This window comes from Hipposideros armiger, unplaced genomic scaffold (genome assembly GCF_001890085.2).
Source record: "Hipposideros armiger isolate ML-2016 unplaced genomic scaffold, ASM189008v1 scaffold_498, whole genome shotgun sequence".
Classification (NCBI taxonomy): domain Eukaryota; kingdom Metazoa; phylum Chordata; class Mammalia; order Chiroptera; family Hipposideridae; genus Hipposideros; species Hipposideros armiger.
In genome coordinates this window covers 317,962-343,553 of record NW_017731848.1, presented here as the reverse complement: position 1 = coordinate 343,553, position 25,592 = coordinate 317,962, and the positions used below count along the sequence as shown (strand labels likewise).

At 37.7% G+C, this 25,592-nt stretch overlaps 1 protein-coding gene across 1 annotated transcript in view; it reads right to left on the bottom strand.

Annotated features, from left to right (window-relative positions):
• Positions 1-25,592, bottom strand: part of RXFP1 (relaxin family peptide receptor 1) — an 83,989-nt gene that overhangs the window by 48,595 nt on the left and 9,802 nt on the right. Inside the window, exon 2 of the mRNA XM_019667496.1 lies at positions 3,810-3,947. Within this exon, the coding sequence (XP_019523041.1) occupies positions 3,810-3,947 (138 nt within the window). The remainder of the gene's footprint in view (positions 1-3,809; positions 3,948-25,592) is intronic.

Here is a 25,592-nt window from a genome sequence, read left to right as displayed (position 1 = left end):
GGTCAGAGGTTCTCAGAATCTACTGTGCATCAAAATGACATTAAGAGTTTATCACTGGCAGAGTTTCTGATTTAGTAGATCTGGGGTGGGGCCTGAGAATCTTTATTTCTAACAAATTTGTGAATGATGCTGATGGGCTTGGTCCAGAACTGCATTTGGAGATTTGCTGGGTCAGGTGAATTTCAAGAGAGCTATATGTTTCTAGCATAAGAAGGCCAGGAACAGTTTAAAATAGTATTTGTTACATAGACACGTCGTCATAAGAATGGTGGACTTGGTTTGAAGGAGAAAAGGATAGAGAAAAAGACAAGTATGAAATAGAAAGGAAAGTTGATAGAGTATAAAAAGGGATGGGGGACAGTTAGAGAGCCAAAAATGGAAGCCGGAAGACACACGAAAACCATGAGACAGAAAGAGAGAGAATGGCTCACAAACCTACAGAGAGCAGAAAGAACATTGGGAGGAAGAAAGTCAAAGAGGTGTGAAAAAAAAGAAAACCATTAGGGACAGATTCACCTCTAACCTGATTTTTGTTCCAATTTAGTATTGTTTTCACAAAAGGTAAGCCCATGCTTGTCATCAGAATTTAACTCTAACTATAAAGAAATGGGTCTTAATGTTCATTCCAGTGTTATATGCTCTCTAGTAATATTCACCAGGATTCAGAGTAACAAACATAATTAAGGGCCAAATATACAAATCTACATAATTTATCTCCCTTCAAAATAAACTATAGTTACATTTTCAGGAGATGTGAGAAAGCTTACCCATTTTCTGACTATCCCAGAATTACTAGGACACACACACACACACACACACACACACACACACACACACACACACACACATACACACACACATCCCAATGTTTACATATAACTACAAAATTGGGAGGGTAGAAAAATATTATTCCTTCAAATATCAGCTACTGTTTCAATAAGATAAGTAAACACACAAATCATGGTTGTTTCCAGAAATATTTAAATTGCTTACCAGGCAGGAATTCCTAAAGTCATGCAGGTAGAGACTCAGAGTCACTGAGCATTAACATTAATGTTTGTGGGAAAAGCGATTATAATACCAACTGTGGTAGAATCTGCAAAAGTGGCTGCAATCACTGCCCTCCCTCCACCCAAGCCCCTCGCATTGTGACTCTACGGGTCCCCTCAGCAGAAGGGGTGGATTTTACTTCTCAATACAGGTCTGGCCTTGGGACTTGCTTTGACAAGGATGTGGTAGAAGTACTAGTGTGCCATTTCTGAGCCTGAGCTTCAAGAGGCCTTGCAGATTTCTGCTTCACTCCCGGGTGTCGCATCTCTACCATGACAACAAGCCTGGCTTAGCTTGCTGGAGGACCAGAGCCCAGTTACCCGGTTGTCTCAGGCAAGGTCCCAGGCACGACAACACAGCTGATGCACACAGATAACCTCAGATGCACGAGAAAGTACAACATGGCTGATCTTAGACAAACCTAGCCTGAGTTGTTGATCCACAGAATTGCTTTCTAAATAAATGGTTACTACATCTTAAGTCACTAAGTTTGTAATATAGTTACAGCAGACTGATACACCAGCTAACATTTATTGAGCGCTAATTATATGTTAGATACTCCTCTAAGCATCTTAGATATGTTATCTCATTACATCCTCTTAAAATCCTTAGATATACTCTTGTCATTCCCATTTCCCATAAAGAAAATAGCCATATTTACGCTCCTCACAGCCAGAATTTATGCGCAGACCTCCCAGCCTGATCTCTGCATTCCAATGCCACACCGCTTCCATCTGAATTTGCTGGCTGGTGAAGCCTGAGAAACATATCACGTTAAGGATTGTTACTTTATCGATTGCTAACGTTTGTTACTTGGTCTCTTTAAACCTAGCACTAAGGCAAGAGTTTCCAAACTTTCTCACTGAGAAACTACTTTTGGAGGTGAATTTGCTGCTCCCACCAAGATCCTTTTCCTGCCAACATTTCAATTGGTGGGGGGCTCTCAGGTCACTCTCCCTACTTGAATTGCTAGCAGGCTGAACGGGAAGTGGTTGGCAAAGGGCAGAACACTTTTATCTTAGTTTTCAAAAAAATCTTGTGCAGTATCGAGTTACTATATATAAAGAAGAGAACACACATACACACACACATATTTAAAGAACACATATGTATAGTCTTTTAAATCAAAGGTAATTGTAGCTTAAGCCCCCCATTTTAGATAGTGTGCTTATTCTTGAGTTACTGCCACCACCTAGAGACAGTGTTTTGAAGTTTAATTTCTTCAAGGTGGTGACTTTCAAAGTCTGTAATACTCGAGGGAGTGATAACAGTAAGGCCTCTTCAGTTTATTAGTTATTTATACAGCACTTAGAATTGCTGTACATGTCGCTGTCCTCCAAAAATAGCACCTTATTTCCCCATGAGTGAGAAATCTCATTATTTTACATTATTAACCAAAGCTCATTTTTCCAGTGAGTCAGATCCAGCCAATTCAAGTTTTTTCGTTGTTGTTGTAAATTTGTGTTTTTGAGGCTTCAAGACATTTGAAGAAAATTCTAACTGAAAGCCTAGTTTTCACAGATATTCTAACTGGCCAGAAGCCCTCTTTGCTGGTTTTATAGGGTCATAAATATGGCTGCTGATTATATAGTAGGTAAGCAGGACTATTGTCTTTTTTTTTTTTTAGGAGGTCCCCCTTTTCCTTCATAACTGTAGTAAATAAAAGGTAAGAAAGAGCAATAGCAGGAGGCAGGATGGGTAGCCTAGGAAATTGACAACCCCCTCCAGGATACAACGTGAGGCACCTCACTGATTAGACAAGTAACAAGTCACTGTATCCGTCACTTGCAGCTGGAGAAGAACAAGAACCAGTTTCACCAAGCAGGGCTAATCTCCTTGAACGGGGCCTGACCTTTAGCTAATTTGAATGTCATTATAATCTCATTTACGTCGCAGTTACTATGGCTCCCAGCATGCATTTGATGCCAAGACAATTCCGGAGGAGCCAAATAAGGAAGAAAGAGCAGGAAACAGAGGCTCCCATCTACTGGGAGGCAACTGCAGAGCCATATCAATGGGATGTCATCAATTTCAGCTTCTGGGAGGTACAAATACCTCAGATCGGGATTTTCTCCATGCGTCCCATTCTCTGAGTTTGCCTGCACTTCTCTCTCAAATGTTACTTTCATCTCAGTAAACTCCTTGTGCTTTCTTGCATCCGTCTTGCTCTTGAATCCTTTCTTGTGTGTAGACAAGAACCTGGTCGCTGCTCGGGGTTTAGTCCTCTCTTGGACATCCCCGTGAGCCAGCAGTAACACTTAAATAGTGCCTGCTGTATGCCTGCATTATTCTACATTTAATCTTTCCAAACTCCCTTACTGTAGCTACAATTTTTGAACCCTTTGACAAGATGAGGAAACAGACAAAGAGAAGGTAAGAAATATTCTTAAGTTTACATAATTGGTTGCTCTGTTTATACCGGAGCTCAAACCAGGAAGTCTGGCTCAGAATCCATATTCCTCATGTCTACACCATTCTGTCTCTTAAGATATTAACTGGGCAGACGTGCAGGTTAAGAAACTTAGTATGTACAGAATCATGACTTTCCTGAAATACTGGCTGTGATACTAATACATAGAAAAGAAGGGACGTTTTAAGCTAATGAAATAGTAAATGTGAGATTTCCTTAAGTGACATATATTTTGTGTTGCAATGTATTTTTCTCTCTTTGCATTTCTCTTTGTTACAAGAGGTCTTGATGACTTCGCCTTCAGCCCTTTGTCTCTGGTTCTTGCTGTGACTACAGGCGCTTTACTCACCACAGTTGCTCTCATCAGCCTGGTTCCCACAGTCGTCCACACCGTTACAGTGGAGAACCTGAGGCAAGCACTTGGTGATATTCCCACAGGGGAAATAGCCGAGGGAGCAGTTGACATCCTGTCCACTCCCATGAGAAACTGGGATGAAAGAGGGGAGGAAAGGTTAATATGAAAGCATTGCAAAAAATGGTTTCCCCCCCAATATCCTGTAACCATTTGGTCTTCTCCTCTCAGCATGTACATCCTTCACCTTGCTTACTGGCCTGACACCAACTCTTTTCCAAGAACTTCCACTGTAATAGAATGTTCTTTTCTGCATTCTCAGAAGATGCCAGGATTCTCCCTCTTTGCCTCTTCACATACTGTATCCCAGCTGGTATGTGTTCCCATCCTTATTTTTCTATGAAATGCCTGCCAATACTTTACAGGTTAGTTCAATTCCCTTCTTTTCTTTCAAATTTTATTTTTTTCAGCCAATCATTTTAAAAATCAGGAATTTATTGCATTATCTCAGATTCAAGGCTGGTCTGGTACTAGAGGACGAAGAAGACATAGAGGATATCAGGAATGCATGGGCCATGTGCTCATTCTCGCGAGCAGGTTGGACAGTTCCTAAGTGTGAGGCCCTGGGCATACAGCATTGAATGAAACAGCAATTTTCACATTGACTTCTTTCACTTACTAACATGCATTTAAGGTTCCTCCATTTCTTTCATGACTTAATAGCTCATTTCTTTTTGGTGCTGAATAATATTCAATTGTCTGGATGCACCACAGTTTATTTATCCATTCACCTACTGAAGGACATCTTGGTTGTGTCCAAATTTTGGCGATTATGAATAAAGCTGCTATAAACATCCACGTGCAGGTTTTTGCATGGGTATAAGTTAACTATGCCATTTTAAAATTTCAAGATTTATATAATTTCAAAGGTTATTGTAGACTCCAAGTATAATTCTGTTGCTTATTATTCTTATCAAGTTTGTAAATGTTTGAAACTTTCCAGAATAACTATCAATTATAATGAAATAAAAACAGAATAGTTTGAAGTTATGTAAAAATGTATTTGTATTCTAGTATCAAAACATGAAAAGAATAAAAGTGTCTATTTCCTTTGTAAGATACAGTGGGTCATTTCAATAATGGGGCAAGCAGTTTTTCTCAGAGAGAAGCAATTTATTTATGTCAGGTTTTGGCTGTACTTAGTTGTTTTAGAGCACATAATTTGATGAATGAAAGTCAAATCTATGAAATAATGAGCTGTGTTGAAAATAGTATTCCCACTTATGAAATTATTTTAAAATTATTTATCATTTCTTTTTCAACAAATTGATCAAGACAAAGTCAAAACAAAGAATTTGTATACCACAGGACATCACTGGTAGAACATCATACATTTCAGAGACCTCAAGTGTACATATAAATAAACTGATCTGCGTTGAGACTACTTTCATATATTTATTGATATGAGATTATCAGAAAAATTATTTGATAAATTGTCAATCTTCAGGCAATCACTGTTTGAAGATATTTTAACTAGTCATAGCTGCCTGTGTTTTCATGTTGTTGTTCTGAAAACTCTTCTCAGCGTAACTTATTTTTCATGAATATTATGTACTGTCTTTTTAACTTATATTTAGAAGCAGAAATAGCTCTTCAATAATTCTGCTATGAAATTAGTCCTACATTTTCATAACAGTATAATTTGACAGATATAATCTAAACCTGAAATAGAGATTTTTAAAATAACTTTTTAATTTTCAGATGATATCAAACTTAAATAGAAGTTGTGAATGCAGTGTAAACAATGATTCCCCACCCCCCTGAACCATTTGAGAGTAAGTTTCCGACCTTATGCTCCATCACCCCTAAAATTTTGGTGCGTATTTCCTATAAGCAAGGACATTCACCTTAATAACCGCACTAGCACCATCAAAATCAGGAAATTAACATTGATATCTTACTACCATTTATACCTTAGAACCCATTTGAGTTTCACATATTGCCCCCAAAATATCCTTCATAGTAAAAGGCTCTAGTTCACAACCATTCCTTGTATTTAATTGCCACATTTCTTTCGTTTCCTTTGATCTGCAATAGTTTCTCGGTCTTTCCTTATCTTTTTGATCTTTACGCTTTTGAAAATTGCATGTTAATTATTTTGTAGACTGTTCCTGAATTCTGGGTATTTGATATTGCATCATAATTAGATGTAGGTTATGCTCCTTAGGCAGAAATTTCACAGAAGAGACACTTGTTTCAATGTGTCAGGTAGAGCAAGATTTGTCCTGGTGCTGATGATGATCACTTTGGTCACTTGATTAAGGTAATGTCCCTCAAACCCTGCCACTATACAGTTAGCCTTTGTAATTAATAAGTGTGTTGTAGAGGGGTATTTTGAAACTATGTAAAAATCCATTCAAGGAAATCTCAATTTATTCATTTATTTATTTCCATCAGATGGACTCATCGTTTCTTACTTTATTCAATGGGTTACAATTCAATAATCATGATAATTTATTTTGATGTTCAAATTGTCCAAGATTTGACCAGTGGGAGCTCCTGTCACCTAGCTTTGGTGTCCTTTTGATGTTTCCCATTGTACTTTAAGTACTTTCTTGCTTCTTAGCACAATAAGATGCTTCAGGATCATCTTTTCTTTCTCTGCCATGGCCCTGGAAGCAGTCATTTCTCTAAGGAGCTCTGGCTCCTTTTACAGTAGAATGATATATGGAAGCCAAGGTGTAGTCTCTAGGTACACTCATTGATATTGGGGATCACTGCTCCGAGGCCCTCTCCATGGACGGTCTAGAAAATATATGCACAGCTATTCATAAATATACATACTTACATCTACATTTATTTCTGTATGTATCTCTACATACAAAAACGATGATTTCGTCTCCAATTCCTATCCACCACTACAAGCTTCAGTCTAGCTTTCTCCCTTTACAGATCTGTAAATCCCTTCTCTAACAATGAGAAACAAGCTTTTTATTATCCTTATAGTTATTATCTTGACAAATCCTCTTCCCACATGGATATCCTCCTCAACCCCACTCAGCTCTGACTCCCTCTACTGGGCACCTTTCCTCCGTGAGCGTGTATGCTCCTTGTCCTGTTTCAGATCTGACACAGTGCCAGGTACCAGCTCTCTCTGTGGACACCCTCCTCCCCACAGTGGGCTCCAAAATGCCTCTCTGGGCTACCACAGTTCCTCTCTCATCCCCAGCACAGAGGCATACCTTTCCCTGAGTCACCAAATGGCTTCAAGACACAATTGTTCAGGAAGAGAAGTGGTAGAGTAAGGGCCAGTAAGTGAGGTTTATGGGAGATTTTGGAGAAGTTGAAGGGGATCATAATATGCCACCCCAAAATATGCCACTTTGGCGTAAGGATTATTTTAAACTGAAGGCAATTGAGAAAAAGCAAACATTAGAGGAGGTCTCTGCCTTCCCCCATCTGCCAAAAGTAGGGTATACATTTTCCTTGGGGAAGGTGCCCCCCTCTTTTCTCCCATACCAGGAGGGGAACAACCCTTATCACTGGAGCTGGAATGGTGGATGAGTAAACCTTACTAAAATAACACTTTTCTTCCATTGGTTTTTCCATATATTTACCTTCCCACAATGTACCCCCTTTAGAAGTCCAAACCCCTTTTCCTTTGTCGAGTCACTTCTCCACAATTTGTCACCCTTTGTTAAAATGGCAGACAAACCCTCAAGTCTAACAGCTTCTTTGACTTTTCACTTCTTTTCTGGGGAGCCCCACTTATGCAAAATGCCCTGAGTGCTGTTTTTGTCCTGTGCTAACCTAAATATTTCAATGGTTGGAAATTCTAAAGGGGTGAGAGGTAAGAGTGTATCTAAATGTGCATTATTTTAACTATCCTTTTTATTATTTATTTACTTATTTTTTGAGTTAATAGTTTTTTTTTTCCTTCCCCCTAACACTTTTTTTAAATTAGTTTCAGGTGTACAAAACAATGCAATAGTTATACTTTTCACCCCTCACCAAGTGACAACCCCCCTCCCCTGATATCATACATCTACTCCCCACACTATACTCCACATCCTGTGACTATATGTATTAACCATCTTCTTTAGGTTGATACTTCTCACACAGTCTCTGGCTCAGGTCCTAGTGGGGATTCACCTTTTCCAGCCTCTCTGGCTGCCACCTTCTCTGGGTTTGGATTTCTTGCAAACTCCATATCACTTAGATCATGCTCATGCAGAGTGACTTAGCCTTCTTCTAAACATATGCACAGCCATAGTTATCAGGCAGCAGGACTTATAAAGAACAACTAAAAGAATCCCCCCCATAAGCTTTTCCAAAGGATCACTATGTGTGATACTATTAGGATATGGGATGGAATACAAAAGGATATTGCAATTGAAATTGATTTTCTTATTGTGGTAAAATGTACATAACATAAAATGTGCCATTTTAACACATTGTGAGTGAACACTTTAATAACATTAAGTACATTTACATTGTTGGGCACCTATCACTACTATTCATCCAGAAGTTTTCTATCATCCCAAACTGAAAAAAAAAAAAAAGGCTAAATGCCACGAAATTGGTGACAATGCCTTAACAATATATATGTTGTGTAGGCCAGAGGGCCTCTTCCATCCTTGTCAAGGGGAGTGTTAAGTTTTTCCCCTTTTTTTCAATACTTGAGAAATTTCCTGAATGCCATAATCCCCTAATTATTTTTCTGGATCCAAAGCTGCCATGGTTATTACTACCTCACTTAAAAAAGATGGATTTAAAAAAAAAGAAGAAGAACCAGGAGAATAGCTGTTCTCACAGGAGTACCTTACTGAGCAAGTTCTATTTTATTGAGTTTTTATAGTTCTTCCACTTTATAAAAAAATTATAATTTACTGTGCTAAGAACACATAACATGATATCTATGCTCAACAAATTTTTAAGTGCACAATACAGTATTGTTAACTAAAGGTGCAACATTGTACAGTAGATCTCTGAAACAGTCATTTTGTATAACTGAAACTTATTTATACCTGTTAATTAGCAACTCCCCATGTCCCCCTGCCTCCAGCCCCTGGCAGCCACCATTCTACTCTGTGCTTTTATGAGTTTGACTTAAACATCTCATGTAAGTAGAATCATGAATTATCGTCCTGCTGTGATTGGTTTATTTCATTTAGCATAATGTCCTCAAGTTCATCCATGTTCTCACATAGGGCAGAATTTCTTCCACAAAAGGGCATTGTTATTTGAATGTGAGGGATCACTGGCTGCATTGGCTAGGATCCTTTAAGAGTGGTTGAAATGTCAACTTTCAAATAGTTGTTTTGTATTTGAATTGGCATCCATATGGGCCTAAAGAGGCTGCAAGTTGGATACTCCAATAACAAAATTGGTAAGAACAGACCCCAATTCAGAGCACTGAATCTCCATAATTTAGTGACTGTATTTGATACCTAAAGTTGGAGCAGCGTGCAGTGGTGAGAATGTGTCATTGTTTACTGATCAGTCAGTGTAGAAGAAGTAGCTTATCCCGTGAAGTTTCTGTGTTGCTCTCTGCATGTGTCCTTAGTACGTGTCCACTGTTGTCAGTGCAGGCTGAGAGAAAAATCAGGAGATACTAAGAGCCCATTACACATTACAATATTTATAAGGATCATGGCCCTGTCAGATGGAAAGAATAAGAAAAGAGTAAGAATTTAATGCGATAGTGAGGAGATTAGCGAAGGAAGTTGGCTACTATTTATTTGGGGCACAGAACTCTGCCAACTCGAATTAGGTCATAAAATGAAAGAAGTTACAGATAAAAGAGGTAATGCAACAGGAAAAACTGTGAAAGACTTTGAAATGGGCAAAAAAAGATAAGGTTCACAGGGCCAGGTTATCTTTACCTTAGGTTGTCTTTGAGCTAATTTAAAATCCTGTAAGTTGTAGAAAGTGTATAGTAATGCAGTTGATTTTGTCTGTAGAAATGTAGATTGTGTGTGACAGAAACAGATTGTGAGATATGTTGATGATTTGTTCTTGGTCATTTTTGCATGTATGACGCAAATTTATTTCAGCATTCCTATTGACCTATCTATGTGTGTGTGTGTGTGTGTGTGTGTGTGTGTGTGTGTGTGTGTGTGTGTGTGTGTGTTGTATTCTTCTTTGAATTGGTTGTAACACCTTACTGGTTTTCTCACTAGCAAATAAGTTAAATGAAGTCTTTGAAACATTTTAACTTTATATGTGTATGAGAATGATAATTTTATCCCCTCCCTCCACCATTCCTCTTCTTCCTTCTGCTTCCACTTTTTAAAACATTGTTTAACAGGTGTGGGAATCCATTTGGACCCCCAAAGTTGGTATGAAGGTTATTTTAAGCTGAAGACATTTGAGAATCAACAGATGCAGAAGGAAGCCCTCTGGGATCTTCCCTTATCTGACTAAAAGCAGCTACTTCTGGGAAACGAGGCTGCCATAAATTCCCTTTTTGGGAAGGTTCTTTTCTCAGGAAAGAGACCAAGAGTAAACCTACCATAAATTTCCACTGTGAGGGAATTTCATGGCCAAGAAAAAGAGGGAAAGATTTTACTTACATCTGCATAAACAAAGGTTATCACCAACTTACTTATCTTACTTTTGCTCTCTTCAAAACCCAGTTGTCTTTCCTAAAGAAACCAATTTGTATTTCCCCTAGGAGCCTTTTCTTCCCTCCCCCCTCTTCCCTAAACCAGTCATATAAGTCCCTAACTTTAACCATTTAGTAGGTTAGATTTCCATTTAGCGCCTGTCGTGATGCATACAAATAAACCTTTTCTCTTGTTAATCTGCCTTTTCTCAGTTTAATGTGCAGGCCCCAGGTGCTGAACCTAAGAGAGCAGAGGAAAAGTTTTTCCTCCCCTGCATAGGTCTAACTCAAACTTTGGGGATGTGGGTTTTCAGACTAACTGCCACTGAAGGGTGTGCACTTGGAGTTCCTTCCTTACTGTTACAGCTTCAGGTAGAATCATCCTGGACATAAGAAACTCCACATACTGTGTCCTGGTAAAAAATTGTTGGCCCCAAAGTAACCTCAACTTGTTTGAGATGAAACCTCTGTTCATCTGGGATGGTAGAATTCTTCCCTTAATGGCTATGGGTATTTTCAACCATGATAAACTTTAGAATTAAATATAGAGATAATGAAATTAATAAAATGTGCAGTATTGGTAATGTATTTTAATGTAGGAATAACCTGTGCTTATGGGGAATTTAAAGTGTTTTTAAGCATTTAAATGTTTGAGAGAATTAGGTAATTAACTTACTAATTTCAATTGAAATAGACATAATTGAATTTAAAACTGATTTTATGTTCAGAAAATTTGACTAAGTTAATAAATAGCATTGATATATTTAAGAGAATTGAAATTTACTATACTTAAAATATGTTTTATTGGATTTTCTAGAGTTTTTAAGCAAGCATTTAAATATTTAAAATAAAATCAATCATTACATTTAAAATGCTGTTTAGGGCCGGCCAAGTGGCTCAGTTGGTTAAGAGCTCGCTCAAGAGTGCGAGCTCTGAGCAACAGCGGTTCGATTACTGGCCCGAGCTGAGCAGCTGCTGAGCTGCCAACAGGTGGCAGGATGGCTCAGCTCAAAAAAAAAAATGCTGTTTAAAGTAGCTCAATATAGTTAACTTAGTCTTGAATAGAACTCACTGTTAAAATAAGTTCAGTTTATTCAGCTTGAATTAAATATCAATAAAGTAAAAAGCGAAGGTGATTTATTTTTTTAAGATTCATTAATAGAATAATAAGGTTTGTAAGTTAAAGTTGAAGACTTAAGGCAATTAGGTTTTTGAATTTGTTGGTAAAATAAACTAGCAATAATTTAAAACCCAGGTATGGTAGACATTGTTGGTTTGATGATTCAGTAGTAATTCCCAAACTCTTCTTTCTTGCTGCCCTTCAATTATAGAGACTGGAAAAGCAAAATACGTTCTTTGCTAGTTGCCTTGCTTCTGGGTGGCTAAGAGGCACAGTTCCGGCCAAGAGACATGGGAGGGAGGCTGCTCTGAGGAAGTCTGGAGGTGTCAGCTTTCCTGATGCAAGAGACAGTTGGAGCTGCATGCATCAATATTTGTCTTAATCCTGAATAATAAATTCTGTTGACACTAATGTTACTACAGCTGTAATAATATTACACTTATAACAACTAGTATAAAATTTTTGTGTTCATCAGCTTGACCTCGCTATTCTCATTGATTTCTATTAGAAATATATTTTATAAATGTATTAACAAGTTTTAAAACCACTGATCACTTAGTTTTTTCAGTTACACTCTTATAGGTCTATGGCTTTCCTGTACCCCCAAAACTCATTTTTCTATACATGACCTCCAGAAGCCTGTTATAGAATTCATATAAATTCAAGGTTTCTCAAACTTTAAAAATCTATGCCCAGTTTTGATGATCAGATGTATTTCCTATACCTTTCCTGAGATTCTGGTGTTTCTCACAGAGGTGAATATATACCTTGCTTAATAGTATATATGCTTTGTGGCTCCCCACCAACCAAGATAACTTGGTCCAGCTCTATTTTTGTAGCTATTAAGAAAGAAATAGTTTTCCAAACATAAACTTATATTAAAATATTGACTATGATATGTTAAACTATGTATACCTTACTCTATCCATTTCTCTATTTTGGTAGGGTACTCTTCACTGAGAATCTCTGTTTACATGGCTCTATGTATTTTGGCTATAAATGAGGTAGGTTCAATGATTTTTGGATGTGAAGCATAATGGAGAAAGCAATACTTTTTAATCTCTGTGTATGTGTGTGTGTGTGTGTGTGTGTGTGTGCGCGCGCGCGCTAGCAAATACAAAACCAAGCATTACAGCCCAAAGGATGAGAACAGGAGGAAGAAAATGGCTTCATTTGAATCACTTTTTGCTGCGTTTTAAATTAAATTTATTTAGTCCTAAAATGGCAGCAAGCTCTTTTCAGATAAGGAATGGATAGATGAGAATGAAAAGTGTAAGAAAATGAGATTTAGTGCAAATGTTGCTAGGCTTATTTCACAGGGAAAATACATAGCTGAGAAGTAGATGCATTTCTGAATAAGTTTTTGAAGGCTTTCTGACCACGATAAATGAAGTATTAAATATATATGACTACGTTTATGCACTGGGAATTTATAAGGCACTGAGGTAAGGAAAGGAAATTAATAATTTCAACAGAGACTGGGTAGCAAAATAGACTCAGGACCGAATTAAAAGCACTTAGCAGAGCTCTAGCGATGCTGCGGACAGTCGAACGACAGTGACAACATGACACTGATGAGGTATTTGGCTCTGTTAGTGTTGCCAGAACACGGGTTCTTTGTATTCATCACAGGGAAGAATTCAAGGATGCACTGAATAAGTCAAGCAAGCGATAGATTTATTAAACGGACGGTACACTCTCAAGATGGTGAGAGTGGGCAGACCCGGAGAGGAGCGGCTCCCCCCGAAGAACAATGAGACTTGGGAATTTATTTCACTAAAACTGGAGGCATAACATAGTAAAAACTTCGGGGTGGCATTATAGGCGTTCCTAGGTGGGTCCTCAATGAGAACGCCTTCCCATTGGAGGAGGGGTTTCTGTCCTTATTTGGCTTCATTGGAACCGTCATGGCGTCACAGGGGGTGGGGATTTTCCCTAACTGCAATGCTAATTAGTAATATTATAATCCATTACAATTAGCTAAAGTTCAACTTGAAGGGTAAGATGGCATCCTGGATCTGGTGTAAGCCACTAAAATCTAGTCCTGCCAGGCCTGGTAGCTGCGCTTTCTCTTAAGGATGACCTCATCTCCTCCCTCCTTTGTCTCCCCATCTCTCCCTATAGCCCTATTCTTTCTGCCTACAGTAACATTAGCATGGTATAAGTTAATACTTAACGTTGATATAAATGCATCTTGCTTTAAGTGGTACTTTGAAATTAAATTTTTGTGATGCCAGTTTTTAAATGGAATAGTCTCATCTCATACAAACATCACTCATAATTTAAGAAATGTATCACTTAATTTTCTAAAAACTCACCCTAATTGAAAAATTACTCCAATGCCTAAGAACTCAAGTAAGTATTAAAGTCACACTTGAAACAACTTGGAAAAAAATGCTTAATAGTTTCAATAGCAACAACAGAAACATTTTTGATGAAGCACTTAAATCTCTTCCTTCTCCTAGAAATCCTTTGAGATTAGTGGATGGAGAAACAGAGGAACAGTCACGTATGCTGATTGCCACATGAGACACAAGTATCAGTGAAGATCAGAGACTTTCTTTTTTTCTGCCAATGAATGAATTAGTGTCATCCCTCTATGACTAAAAAAAAAAAAAAGTGTATGTGGTGTGCATGAATTTTAGGGGGTCTGTGTAAACTGCAGTGCACAGAGAAGGAAAAAATCGTCTAGGCTTTGTGCAGCTATTGTAACTTTCTCTTTGACTTAATTGGGTTCCAATGTTATGTAAGGGCCAGAGCCAGAGAGCCAGTACAGTGAACCATTTTTATAATGTGGTTTTGAGGAAACTGCACCAGTTTCCCTAAAGTAAGGTGATTATGCTGTGGCTGGCTATCATATTTTTGGGGGGAGACGTGATTTGACCTGGGTTACATCCAACTCTTGAATCCTTCTCTGAGAACTAAAATCTTAAATGTTTCAATAAACATTTCTTAGAAGCTAAGCTCCTGGTGATTTATCATTAATGGAATAAAACTTAGCTTTTACTTGTTGACAGATCTTGACAGAAATGCACAAGCACTTACAATTGTGTCTAGGGAACTCATGAAAATCAACTCAGTGAAATTATAAACCTATTCTGTAACAACATTAAATGTTAAAATGGAAAATTTTAACACTGCTGCTCTGAAATCAATGCAGTCACTGCACTAAAGGCAGTTCTGCTCACTTAAATTTAAAATACAGTAGGCGAGAATGGGAGAAGATATTTGTCAATGAGATACCTGATAAGGGGTTAATATCCAAAATATATAAAACACTCATGCAAGTCAACACCAAAAAAACAAACAACCCAATTAAAAAATGGACAGAGGATATGAAGAGACATTTCTCTAAAGAGGACATACAGATGGCCAACAGGCATATGAAACAATGTTCAAGCTCACTAAGTATTAGGGAAATGCAAATAAAAACCACAATGACATGCCACCTCACTTCGGTCAGAATGGCTATCATCAATAAATCAACAAACAATAAATGCTGGTGAGATTGTGGGGAAAAGGGGACACTGGTGCACTGTGGGTGGGACTGCAGACTGGTGCAGCCGCTATGGAAATCAGTATGGAAGTATCTCAAAAAACTGGAAATGGAACTACCTTATGACCCAGCAATTCCCCTCTTAGGTATTTATCCAGAAAAACCCAAGACATTAATTCAAAAAAATATATTCATCCCTATGTTCATTGCAGTGCTATTCACAATAGCTAAGACTTGGAAACCACCGAAATGCCTATCAGTAGACGACTGGATTAAGAAACTATGGTACATTTACACAATGGAGTATTACTCAGCTATAAAGAAGAAGGAAATTGTACCATTTGCAACAATATGGATGGAACTAGAGAACATTATGCTAAGTGAAATAAGTCGGTCAGAGAAAGACAAATACCATATGATCTCACTTATGTGTGGAACCTAAAAACATGAATAAATGAGAAATGTAAACAGAAATAGTCTCAGAGACACAGAGGAAAAACTGAGGGTTGCTAGTTGGGAAGGGTTGGGGATGAAGGAGAAGGGGAAGAGATGAGAAAATTCAAATTGGTAACTACAATATGGCCTCAGTGATAGAAAAGGCAGTCTGGGGAATATAATCACTAATGTTGTAAATATTTTTAAGGGGCCAGATGGACTCATGTCTTGTAGTAGTCTAGGGAGACTACTTCATAGTCTGTATAGAGGCCTGACCACCGCACTGTATTTCTGAAGCTGGTGTTGAATAATATTGTATGTCAACTATAATTATATATACATATAGTCATGGGATGTGGAGTAGAATGTGGGAATGGAGTCAATGGAATTGTAATAGATATGCATGATATCGGGGGTGGGAGGGCAGTAGATGGGGGAGGGGGTTGTTTCTGTGTGAAGGGTGAAAAGGATAACTATTGCATTGTTCTGTACACCTGAAACTAACAATAATTAAAAAAATAATACATGAATAAGATAAAGACAGTTTATAACTTTGATATGAAATTGATAAAATCAGAACTTAAATAAAGGTAAAAATTAATGCTACAAAAAAATTAAAATAAAGCAGGCAAGTACATTTAATTGAAATGGCTTTCATTGGGTTCTATTAATATAACTTATTTCTAGCATTTGAAAGCCTTTTTACAATCTATGGAAAATATGCAATATTTCTATTTTCTTAGATAATTAATTACTCATATCATCAAAAGTATAGAGGTAGTTTGCTAAAATAACTTGTTTGGAAGAAAAACACCAAATAAAACAAACTAAAACCAAAACAACCCACTCCCCAAAAAAGATATACAGACAAACTTTTCCTACATTCAATCCACTTAATTTTAAAGATAATTTCTATCTTAAGTGATGATTATCAATAACTATTTCAGATATCTAGAAACAAAACAAATAAAAATATCAGTTGTAATAGAGGATTGTTAATTTATATGGTGTAATTATGAATATATATATTTATATATATATAGTTCAACAATTTGAAAAGTGAGATAGATTTACATCTATTGATATAAGATATTTAAGGTATATTATTGTTACAGAAAGTCTATACAGTTTGATCTTATTTATAGAAAATACAGGATATATAACACTTGTGTTTATAAAGTTATGGTATATTAATAAGAAACTGCTAACAGTGGTCATCTTTGGAAAGTGGGACCAATAATGGTAAGAGAAAGGAGAGATATTATTCTGCAGTTTATATCCTTAGGGAAATTTGGACTTTTTAAAAAGCATTTCTTTAATAATGAAAAATAATCCGAAGCTATTTAGACACAATTCAAATGTGTGAAAATTTGGTTTCTTAGCTATAGATAAAAACAAACCCTGATTTGTAATGCTATTTAGTTTTCTTTAGATCTTTCAAAACAAGGTAGGATGAGGCCAGTGGTTCTCAATCATGGATGATTTTGCGCCCCAGGGGACATTTGACAAAGTCTGGAGACATTTTTATTGTCACATGTGGGGGATGCTATTGGCATCTAATAGAATGAGTCCAGGGACGCTGCTAAACATCCCACAGTGCACAGGACAGCTCCCCAAAACAAAGATTTATGTGTCTTAAAATGTCAATAAATGCCCAGGTTGAGAAATCCAGGAGTAAGTCATTGATGCAGATTCAGTGGGGAAACAGTCCATGCTGGCAGACTACTAACGCATGCAATAAGCAATTAATTACTTCAGTGGCTATTCATCAGTAGAGAGATTCTAATTGATTACAAGAGATAGTAGAAGTAGACAGACATTACCAGAGGGACCTGGGCAGCTGCTGTATCTCTTGAAAGGTTGGATTGTTGTTGTTCTTGACAAGTAACTTGGGAAAGAGGTTACAGTTTATGTCGTCTGATGCCAGGGAGGATATTCGTGTTAGTTATAAGGAATAATTTCTTAACTACAAGAATTATCGAACACTGATTGGGTTACTAAAATAATCTCTGGAGGTTTCAAAAAATTGGATAGATAATGTAAGTATATTCTGCCAGAAGTAAAGAAATCAGCCATAGAATTTTTTCAGGATGCTTGAACTGGTTCCATGAATCTATGAATAACATAAGCAGATGTTTCAAAGAAGCCATTGTTTAAAGGAACATTTTGGACTTTAAATTTGAGATTTTGGGATGTGCATACTCTGTATACACAAAAAAACTTGAAAAAATTCAAGTGTCTATACCTCCATATTGCTGAAAAATAGCAAAGAAATTCAATTTTCGTGACAAAAATCCAGATACTCAATATCTCTTTATATTGCCTCAATCCAATTTCTCTTTTAAAATCTTCTATTATGTTCTTTCTCATAAGTTATATTATTAGCAGCAGATAAAATTGGACACTGTGTGTGCCCAGCATTATGCATTTCTCATTGCCTGTCCCAATTTCAGTCTGACTTAAGGTCTCACACAGAGCTGATCCAAGGACAGACTGTTTGTTATCTCCAAATGTGCCATGCATATTGCTGCCTCCTACCAAGAGAATGCCAGCGGGGTGGGCAGGGTGGTTTTCTTATTTACCTGCCAATATCCTATGCTTTCTTCAGGATTCAGATAACACCTTCTCCTGAAAGCTTCTATTTCCTCCTCATGCTGGATTATGTGCCTCTTTTCTGTTGTATTAGCATCCTGTGCTAACTCCATTCCACCCCCTTCTTGCATGGTATTGTAATTGCTGCCCATGGATGTCTCTTCGGTCAGCTCTCTGAAGGCAGAGACCACGTCTCAAATCATGGTCAGATGCTCTATGCTTAGTTAGTTAGCATGGTAGTTTACTTATTTAATTTTTCAATTGAAGTTGACATTCAATAATATTTTATATTATTCATAGCATGGGAGTTTAAGATGGCAATAAATATTTATGTATAAGGAATGAGAATGAAAGATAGGTGATGAACTGGATTGCATAGAAATGGACTGATTTTTCATTAGTGCTATCTACTCATTGTTACCAGCTTAATAGTCCATGCTGTATTCCACTATTATTCTCCCTATATCATTAGCTTAGGAGAACATAAGGGCATGCCTATTAGAAATAACTTCCCAGGAAAACCAAGTGGAAAAAAAACAAAAAACCTTGAAAAGCTGGGTTTTACAATATGTTAATTTTTTAGTAAGTTCATAGCTTTCATTTCTTTCTATTGAATTTGATATGATTTTTAAAATATCTTGTCTCATTTATGGGCATCTGAGAAGTTGACAGAATAACATTTGAAGACAGTAACTGAGGTTTGTTTTCCCCAGGAGCCTTCACTCATTTATTCAATGATATTCATGACTTCATAAGGAGGGCAATTATAGTCTAGAACCAAGAAATATATTACTACCTGAATTAATTTATAAACTTTTAGCTGAAGCAATATTGAAAGCCCAGACTTCCATTGCAAGGGCCAAGCTTTTTGGGAGATAATGTTTCTTTTTTTCTAAGCTCATAAAGGTGATTTCTCTGGAGGATGTAGACTACAGTGTGTATAAATAAAGTACAGAGTGAAGAGAATGTATATGCAATGGTTCATTTTATGTGTCAACTTGGCTAGGTTATAGTACTGTCTAGGGGTCGAGTGTGAAGGCGTTTTGTAAATGTTGGTAGCATCTACAGTCAGTTCACTTTAAGAAAAGGGAGATTACCCCCAATAGTATGGGTAGGCTTCAGCCAATCATTTGAAAGCTTTAAGAGCAGAAAGTGAGGTTTTCCTGAGGAAGAGGACCACAGTGTCAGCTCTTTCCCAAGAGTTTCTAGTCATGAATTTCAAAGTTGCCCATCCACACCTCACAATCAAGTAAGCCAGTTCTTTGAAATAAATCACTCCATATCTATACCTATCTACATATACATATATACATATACATATACACATATACATATACACATACATACATATAAATATGTATGCAAAAAATATAAACATAAAAATCACTTCTTATATGTGTGTGATTTATTCCATATGCATGTTTCTCTCTCTATATATATATGTCCCACTGGTTCTGTTTCTCTGGTGGAACCTTGACTGATTCAGCATAGGATGGGATAGTTTTCCTGCCCCCCAAAGATATAAGAATCCACCAGAAGGCAGGAGGAAATACACTAGAGGGAACCTCCATCCCCTTGGGCTCAGACCAAACATAATCTGGAGGGAGGATGAAAAAGTAGTAGTCAACTATGGCCTGGGCGAGGGAGAAGGAATCACAACCCGCAGTGGACTGTCTCCACGCCCAACACGTGGTGTAGCCACAAGAGAACAGAAAAGGAGAGGGTGTGTGTTTAAGGACAGAGACCGAGGGCCCCTGTTTACTCTCTTACTTTACGAAACCCTGGACTGGAATGGAAGCATGTCTGGAAGTTTACCAGGCTCCCCACGGACAGAAGTAGTCCAGAATGAGCTAGCTGACCACGCGAGGTCTTAAGAGTGAGAGGAGGAAGGTGCATACTGACTACGTGATGCAGCAGCAGGAGTGTCGGGGAGCAATGGCTACCACAAGGACAGAGAGCCAGGAACTAAGGATGGGTGGTGTGGTTTCCTGGGTGAATGTCCCAGCGGTGGACATAAAGGACCAAAAGCTCATGCCGCTCCCACCAAAGTCTAGATGACACAAAAAGCATGGCCCAACTTAGAGCACTCCTGGAGCAAAGAGGAGACGTGGGAGGTGGAGAGCCTTCAACGGGCAAAATATTAACCAAAAACATCGAAGGAAAAAAATTAGGAGCAGAAATAATTGGATTACTTGGAAGTAGGTTGAGTTTTCTGCTATATGGAGAAGTGGGCATTCAAGTTCATTTTAATTTCAGAGGAGTAAAGGAAGTTCCACGATTTTTTTTGCCCCGAAGTTCCCAAAAGGAGTTTCACTGTTTTTGTTTTACGTGTGTCTAAAGTGTATATTTTTCAATATGAATAGCTGCAGCCATGTTTTAAAAATGGCAGAGTTTACTGTGGGTGCATATTTTTAAAAGCAGATTTAAATTCAAGCATTGTGGAGCTCAAAACAAATTTTAAATGGGTTCTTTCCATGACAGATCACTGAGATGAATTCCAACCTTATCCACTCAAAGGCTGCTAGGCTGCTACCACGTAAATCCTTTCTAGAGGAAGGGAACCCTTTAAGCAAAGTGTGTAGGACTAGCTCACCCGGCATCCCTGGGAAGGAGCTTCTGGGTTCACTCTGCATGCTCAGTGATGGCCTATCTCTGGGGAGCATTTGGTAAATCTCTATGAGTAAATAAGTAGATCTCTAAGCAGAGTAGTTGAGATTTATGAATCTGGCTTTTTTGATTTGCAGCACTTAAAACTTGCCCTTTTCAGACATACTTTTTTGGCAAAACCACAATCTCATTACATATAACTGTTTCTCCCCGGCCTGCACTTGTATGGCTAATCTTGGCAGGAGGAAAGCACACGATTCATTTCAAATCCAGGACCCAAACCTAAGTGGGTATTGAATGCTGATCAGCAGTTGTTCCCTCTGCCATATATTCTCTCAGACTCCGAGATGATGATTTGATTCCTTCTCTCCTCAAACCTCCAGCATCTCCTCTCCCATCTTCCTGCTTCAGTGATGAGAGCAAGGCCATCAGAGGAACCCCACAAGTCCCCCTACGCATCTCCCCACAGGCCGCCCTCACGTGTTCTGCCTCCTTGCCCTTGTTGTGGATGAGCTGTCTTTGCTTTTGCCTAAAGCCAGTGCTACAGCTTAGCTCTAGGTTCCATCCTATCTTTCCTCTCAGGACACACTCCAGTGGTTCTCCCTTATCTCAACATCATCAATTTGACCTCTTTCCTAGATCGTTCCCAACAACCTGAAAACACGCTGGTACGTCTCCCTTCTTAAAAACAAGACAAAGCAAAAGAAAAACAAAACAAAACATCATTTCCCACACCAGTTACATCCCCATTTCTTTCTTGTTGCCCCTTTTTAGCAAAACTTGTCAGAAGTTTCTACATTGGAGTGTCTGAAGTTTTGTTTTTAGCTTTACTTCTAAAATTTTGGAAATCTATTGAACACAATATTAACATTAATATTAACAGCCCTTGTGAATGTGGGCTATCTTGTTGATGGTGCTTTTAGGGCCTTTTGAGGGGACTTGTGTCCTATAAATGTGACCACAGACCCTGTGCTTTTGGAGTTCTGTCAGTTTTCTAAGAGTTTTTCTTCACAATCCTTCATTAGCTGGTCACTTCAATTATCATTAATTTGTCTGCCTCTGTAGTCTCAGTCCTGTAATTACCATTTCTAATTTATTATTTGAATCTGCTAGAACTAAAAATGCAAATACTCAGACGTGATAGATGTCTGAGTAAAGAGTGAGCAAATAAGCTAAGAATGAGGGCTTAAAAAAGGACTTTCTCTCTTTTTTTTTCCCCTGAATGTCTGGGTTTTCAAGAATCAAAGTTTTTGACGTTCTGGGATAACTGATCTTTGGTTGGATGAGATGTTATTATAAACATGGCTTAGGGCTTAGTATTCTGACATGATAAGCATTCAGTAAGCCTTTATTTAATAAAGGCACATATTTTTCAACACATAGAGTAGTCAAAATTTCTAAATTTCCTATTTATACATTTCTAGCCTACATCTCAAACTATGACAAAACTCTTTTCTGAATTCTCCAACCATAATTTATTCCTGCTCACTGATGAGATAGCAGTCAGTTTTATTTATTGTGCTAGTAGTGCCGCCAAGAAAAAAGGATCCTAAATCAAGAGCAGTTGTATTTCTTCTTAATAGGTCTTCCATTCAGCATCTTGTTTCCATTCCTACGGTCTCAGCTGTGATTGCAATTTGTATCATCTCACGTCTGGGTAATATGATTTTAATGGCTTCCCTGTGATTATACTTTAGACTTATAGCCAAAGCATCCCAACTAGCTACAACCTCATTTTTTACACCTAAGAATCCATTACATTAACCTTTCACTCTGATTAGTAGTTTTTTCTTTCACCGTTTGGAGCATTTACTCTATTTTAGGCACTAGGCTAAGCACTTTACATGCCTTATTGCATTTCAGCCTCATAACAACTCCACTAAATAATTAATAAATAATTATTAATATTGTCATGATTTTACAGGTAAAAGGCATAGAGGAGAAAATCGCTTGGGGATCGGAGAACTAGTAAGAGGTAGAACTGAGATTCAGACTCAGGTCTGCCTGATTTTAGAACATGTGTTTATAACTACTGTGCCTCTATCAGTCCCCGATATTGACTATGACCCCTGAAAAATCATTTTATTTCTGCCTTGTATCTTCTTTTTCACCTTCAGTCTTCCTTTTCACAATCAAGCTCAGTTACACCTTTGAACTGACCTATGTTTTGGGTAATCTGTTCCTCTTCTGAAATCTTTCAGTGCAAGGATGAGATGCTGCTTCATTGGGGTTGTTTTATGTTTGTGTTGCCCTGAGTATTCAAAGCAATTTCCCCACAAGGTCAAAGACAAACATGATGCTTCTAAATGAACATTTTCCTATGGCTTCTTGACAGTGTATTGGAAATGGTAGCTTTATAAATCCGTGGTTCATATGGAGCTATTGTTTCCCATGAAGAGAATGGTTTATTACCCTAGCTTCTCCTTCCTTCATATTTAGAGAGTAAATTTAAAAAAAAAATAGAGGGGGAAAATACAATTCTCTCATTATTTTTCCTCTTTAGAGAAATTTTCAGAAATAAACAACTGAATTGATGAAGCCTCATGGAGAACTTTATATTTAAATATTCAACATATGGGCAAGAGGGACCAAACAGAGCCGAATAGAAAAATATGTACTATGTATTCTGAGTGGCAGATGCTACATTACTGATTCAGTAGAGTTGTATTTTATTCTTGGGTGTGCCTCTAAGTCGATGGGCAAATTTGGGCAAGTCGCTTCATCTTACTGGACTTCAGGTTTCCTCACATGCCAAAGGAGGAAACAATACCAGCTGTTGTAATGTTATTTGATTCTAGGTGGAAGATGAAGTGTTAATAAAAATAATTGAAAGTTCACTCTTCAACAGGAAGACCTAGGGAGGGAAGATAAATGAAGTAAAATAGAGAGGAAATATGGAGTGGAATTGAGAAGTAGGGAATGGGTAGATTTAAACAATGAGTAGGAGGGGTCAGAGAAAGTCTTAGTTGTCTACCCATTATCCATTTTCCCCTTTCTCTCTAATAATGGAATCCCCATTTTATTTGTGGTAACAGTGTGTTCAGTACTGGAAGATGAGATGACTGGCCTCAACATCAATGATACTTCTGTTTCCCACTGTCCCCGCTGCCTCGGCAGTGAGGCATGGCTACATGACCAAATTCTGACCAATGAGATCTAAGAAGTAGAAGTCTTCTTAGGGGAATTTCTGGAAAAGCTATTGCTTTCCTGATGAAAGGGGAAAGCTGGCTCTTCCTGCCACTTTTCCTTTTCTTCCTGCTTTAAACACAGGCTTAATGGCTGGCGCCACAGTAGCCATCTTTCTATGAATTGGAGATAAATGTTTAATGTAATAACCAGTGCACAAAGGATGGTGGAGTGGAAAGATAGAAAGAGCCTATGAACCTTATGGCATGGCCAAACCACTGATCCAATGCCAGTAAGCACTTACTCTGGACTGTGCTTATGTGAGAAAAATAAATTCTTATTTGTTTAAGTCACTGTTGTTTGGTCTTGCTCTTTGTTGCATTGGAATGCATTTCTGATATAGAGGGGATGGATGAAAATATTACAGCAATACAGACTCCACCCTGGATGGGCATGAGAACTATGAGTGTATCTGGTAAAGGGAGCCTGAAAATGATTACCAACAGGTGAAGACAAGGTGTGGGGTTAGGCTTACGGCGTCACAAAGTTAGCATAAGTACATGTGATGCCTTTGTTTGAAGATTGGCTAAGAACAATTAAAACAACAAGTGAGATGTGAAAACAGGAAGTTCTGTGAGTCTTAATTTTAAAGAAAAATGGATGCAAATATGAAGCGATGTTAATAGGAGAGCTGGTATACGTCTATGACAACTTTTGTAAGTCTTGTGTTTGCCAAAGGTATACTTTTTAGGTATACATAAGAGAGTACTCTTGGATCAGACAAACCCAAACTGAGGAATGTTCTACAGAACAACTGCCCACATTCTTCAAAACTCATGACATTGTAGTCAGATTAAAGGAGACTACTAAAAGGTGGCAGCTGAATGCAAGGTGTGATCCTGGGCTGGAGCCTGGCTTAGAAAAAAAAATTTTTTTTTCTTATAAAGGTCATAATTAGGACAAATTGATGAAATATGAATAGGGACTTTAGATTAGTCTTATTTTATCAATGTTAAATTTCCTGAATGTAATACTTGTATGGGGGCTTAGAGAATGCAATTCTTAGGAGATGCTGGCTGAAGTATTTAGGTGTGGAGAGTTACAATGTTTGCAACTTAGTCTTAAATCATTCTGCAAGAAAAAAATATGTATGTATGTATGTACATATGTATGTATGTTTGGTGAGAGAGAGAAAGAAAACGTGGGACAGTGTTAACAATGGGTGAATCCAGGGGAAAGGCATATAGGTGTTTATCGTATTACTTTTGTAATATTTTTGTAGGTTTGAAATTTTTCAAAGTAAAATTAAAAAAAAGTTTGGTAAATATTTTAAACTTTATAACTTATTGCAGCTGAAACAGTTTGTAGTTTCTAGATTTTAGAGGTTTTATTATTTGAAGAATGTTTAACTCCCCCTTTGCCTGGTATTTGGGCATATACCCACACAATTTTTGAGCAAATACGAAATTACCCAGACACACCATATCCATCTATGTGTGCGTATGTAATGTGTGTGTGTGTGTGTGTGTGTGTGTGTGTGTGTGCTTTAAGCTTTCTGAGAATTATGGATGTGAGACACAAAGAATTTTAATGCCAGAAATATTATTTTCAAGATATGTCATTCCATATAATCTGTATTTCTGACTTGGAATCTGTGATTCCTTCTCCCCGCCCCCCTTTTTTTTTTTAACACAAAGGACCATTTCAAAGGCATTTACAGGCTGTGAGAGCTGGACAAGGTTTTATTGGACCTGACATAGATGTTTCATGATGCATAGTGAGGAGGATATTACCTTT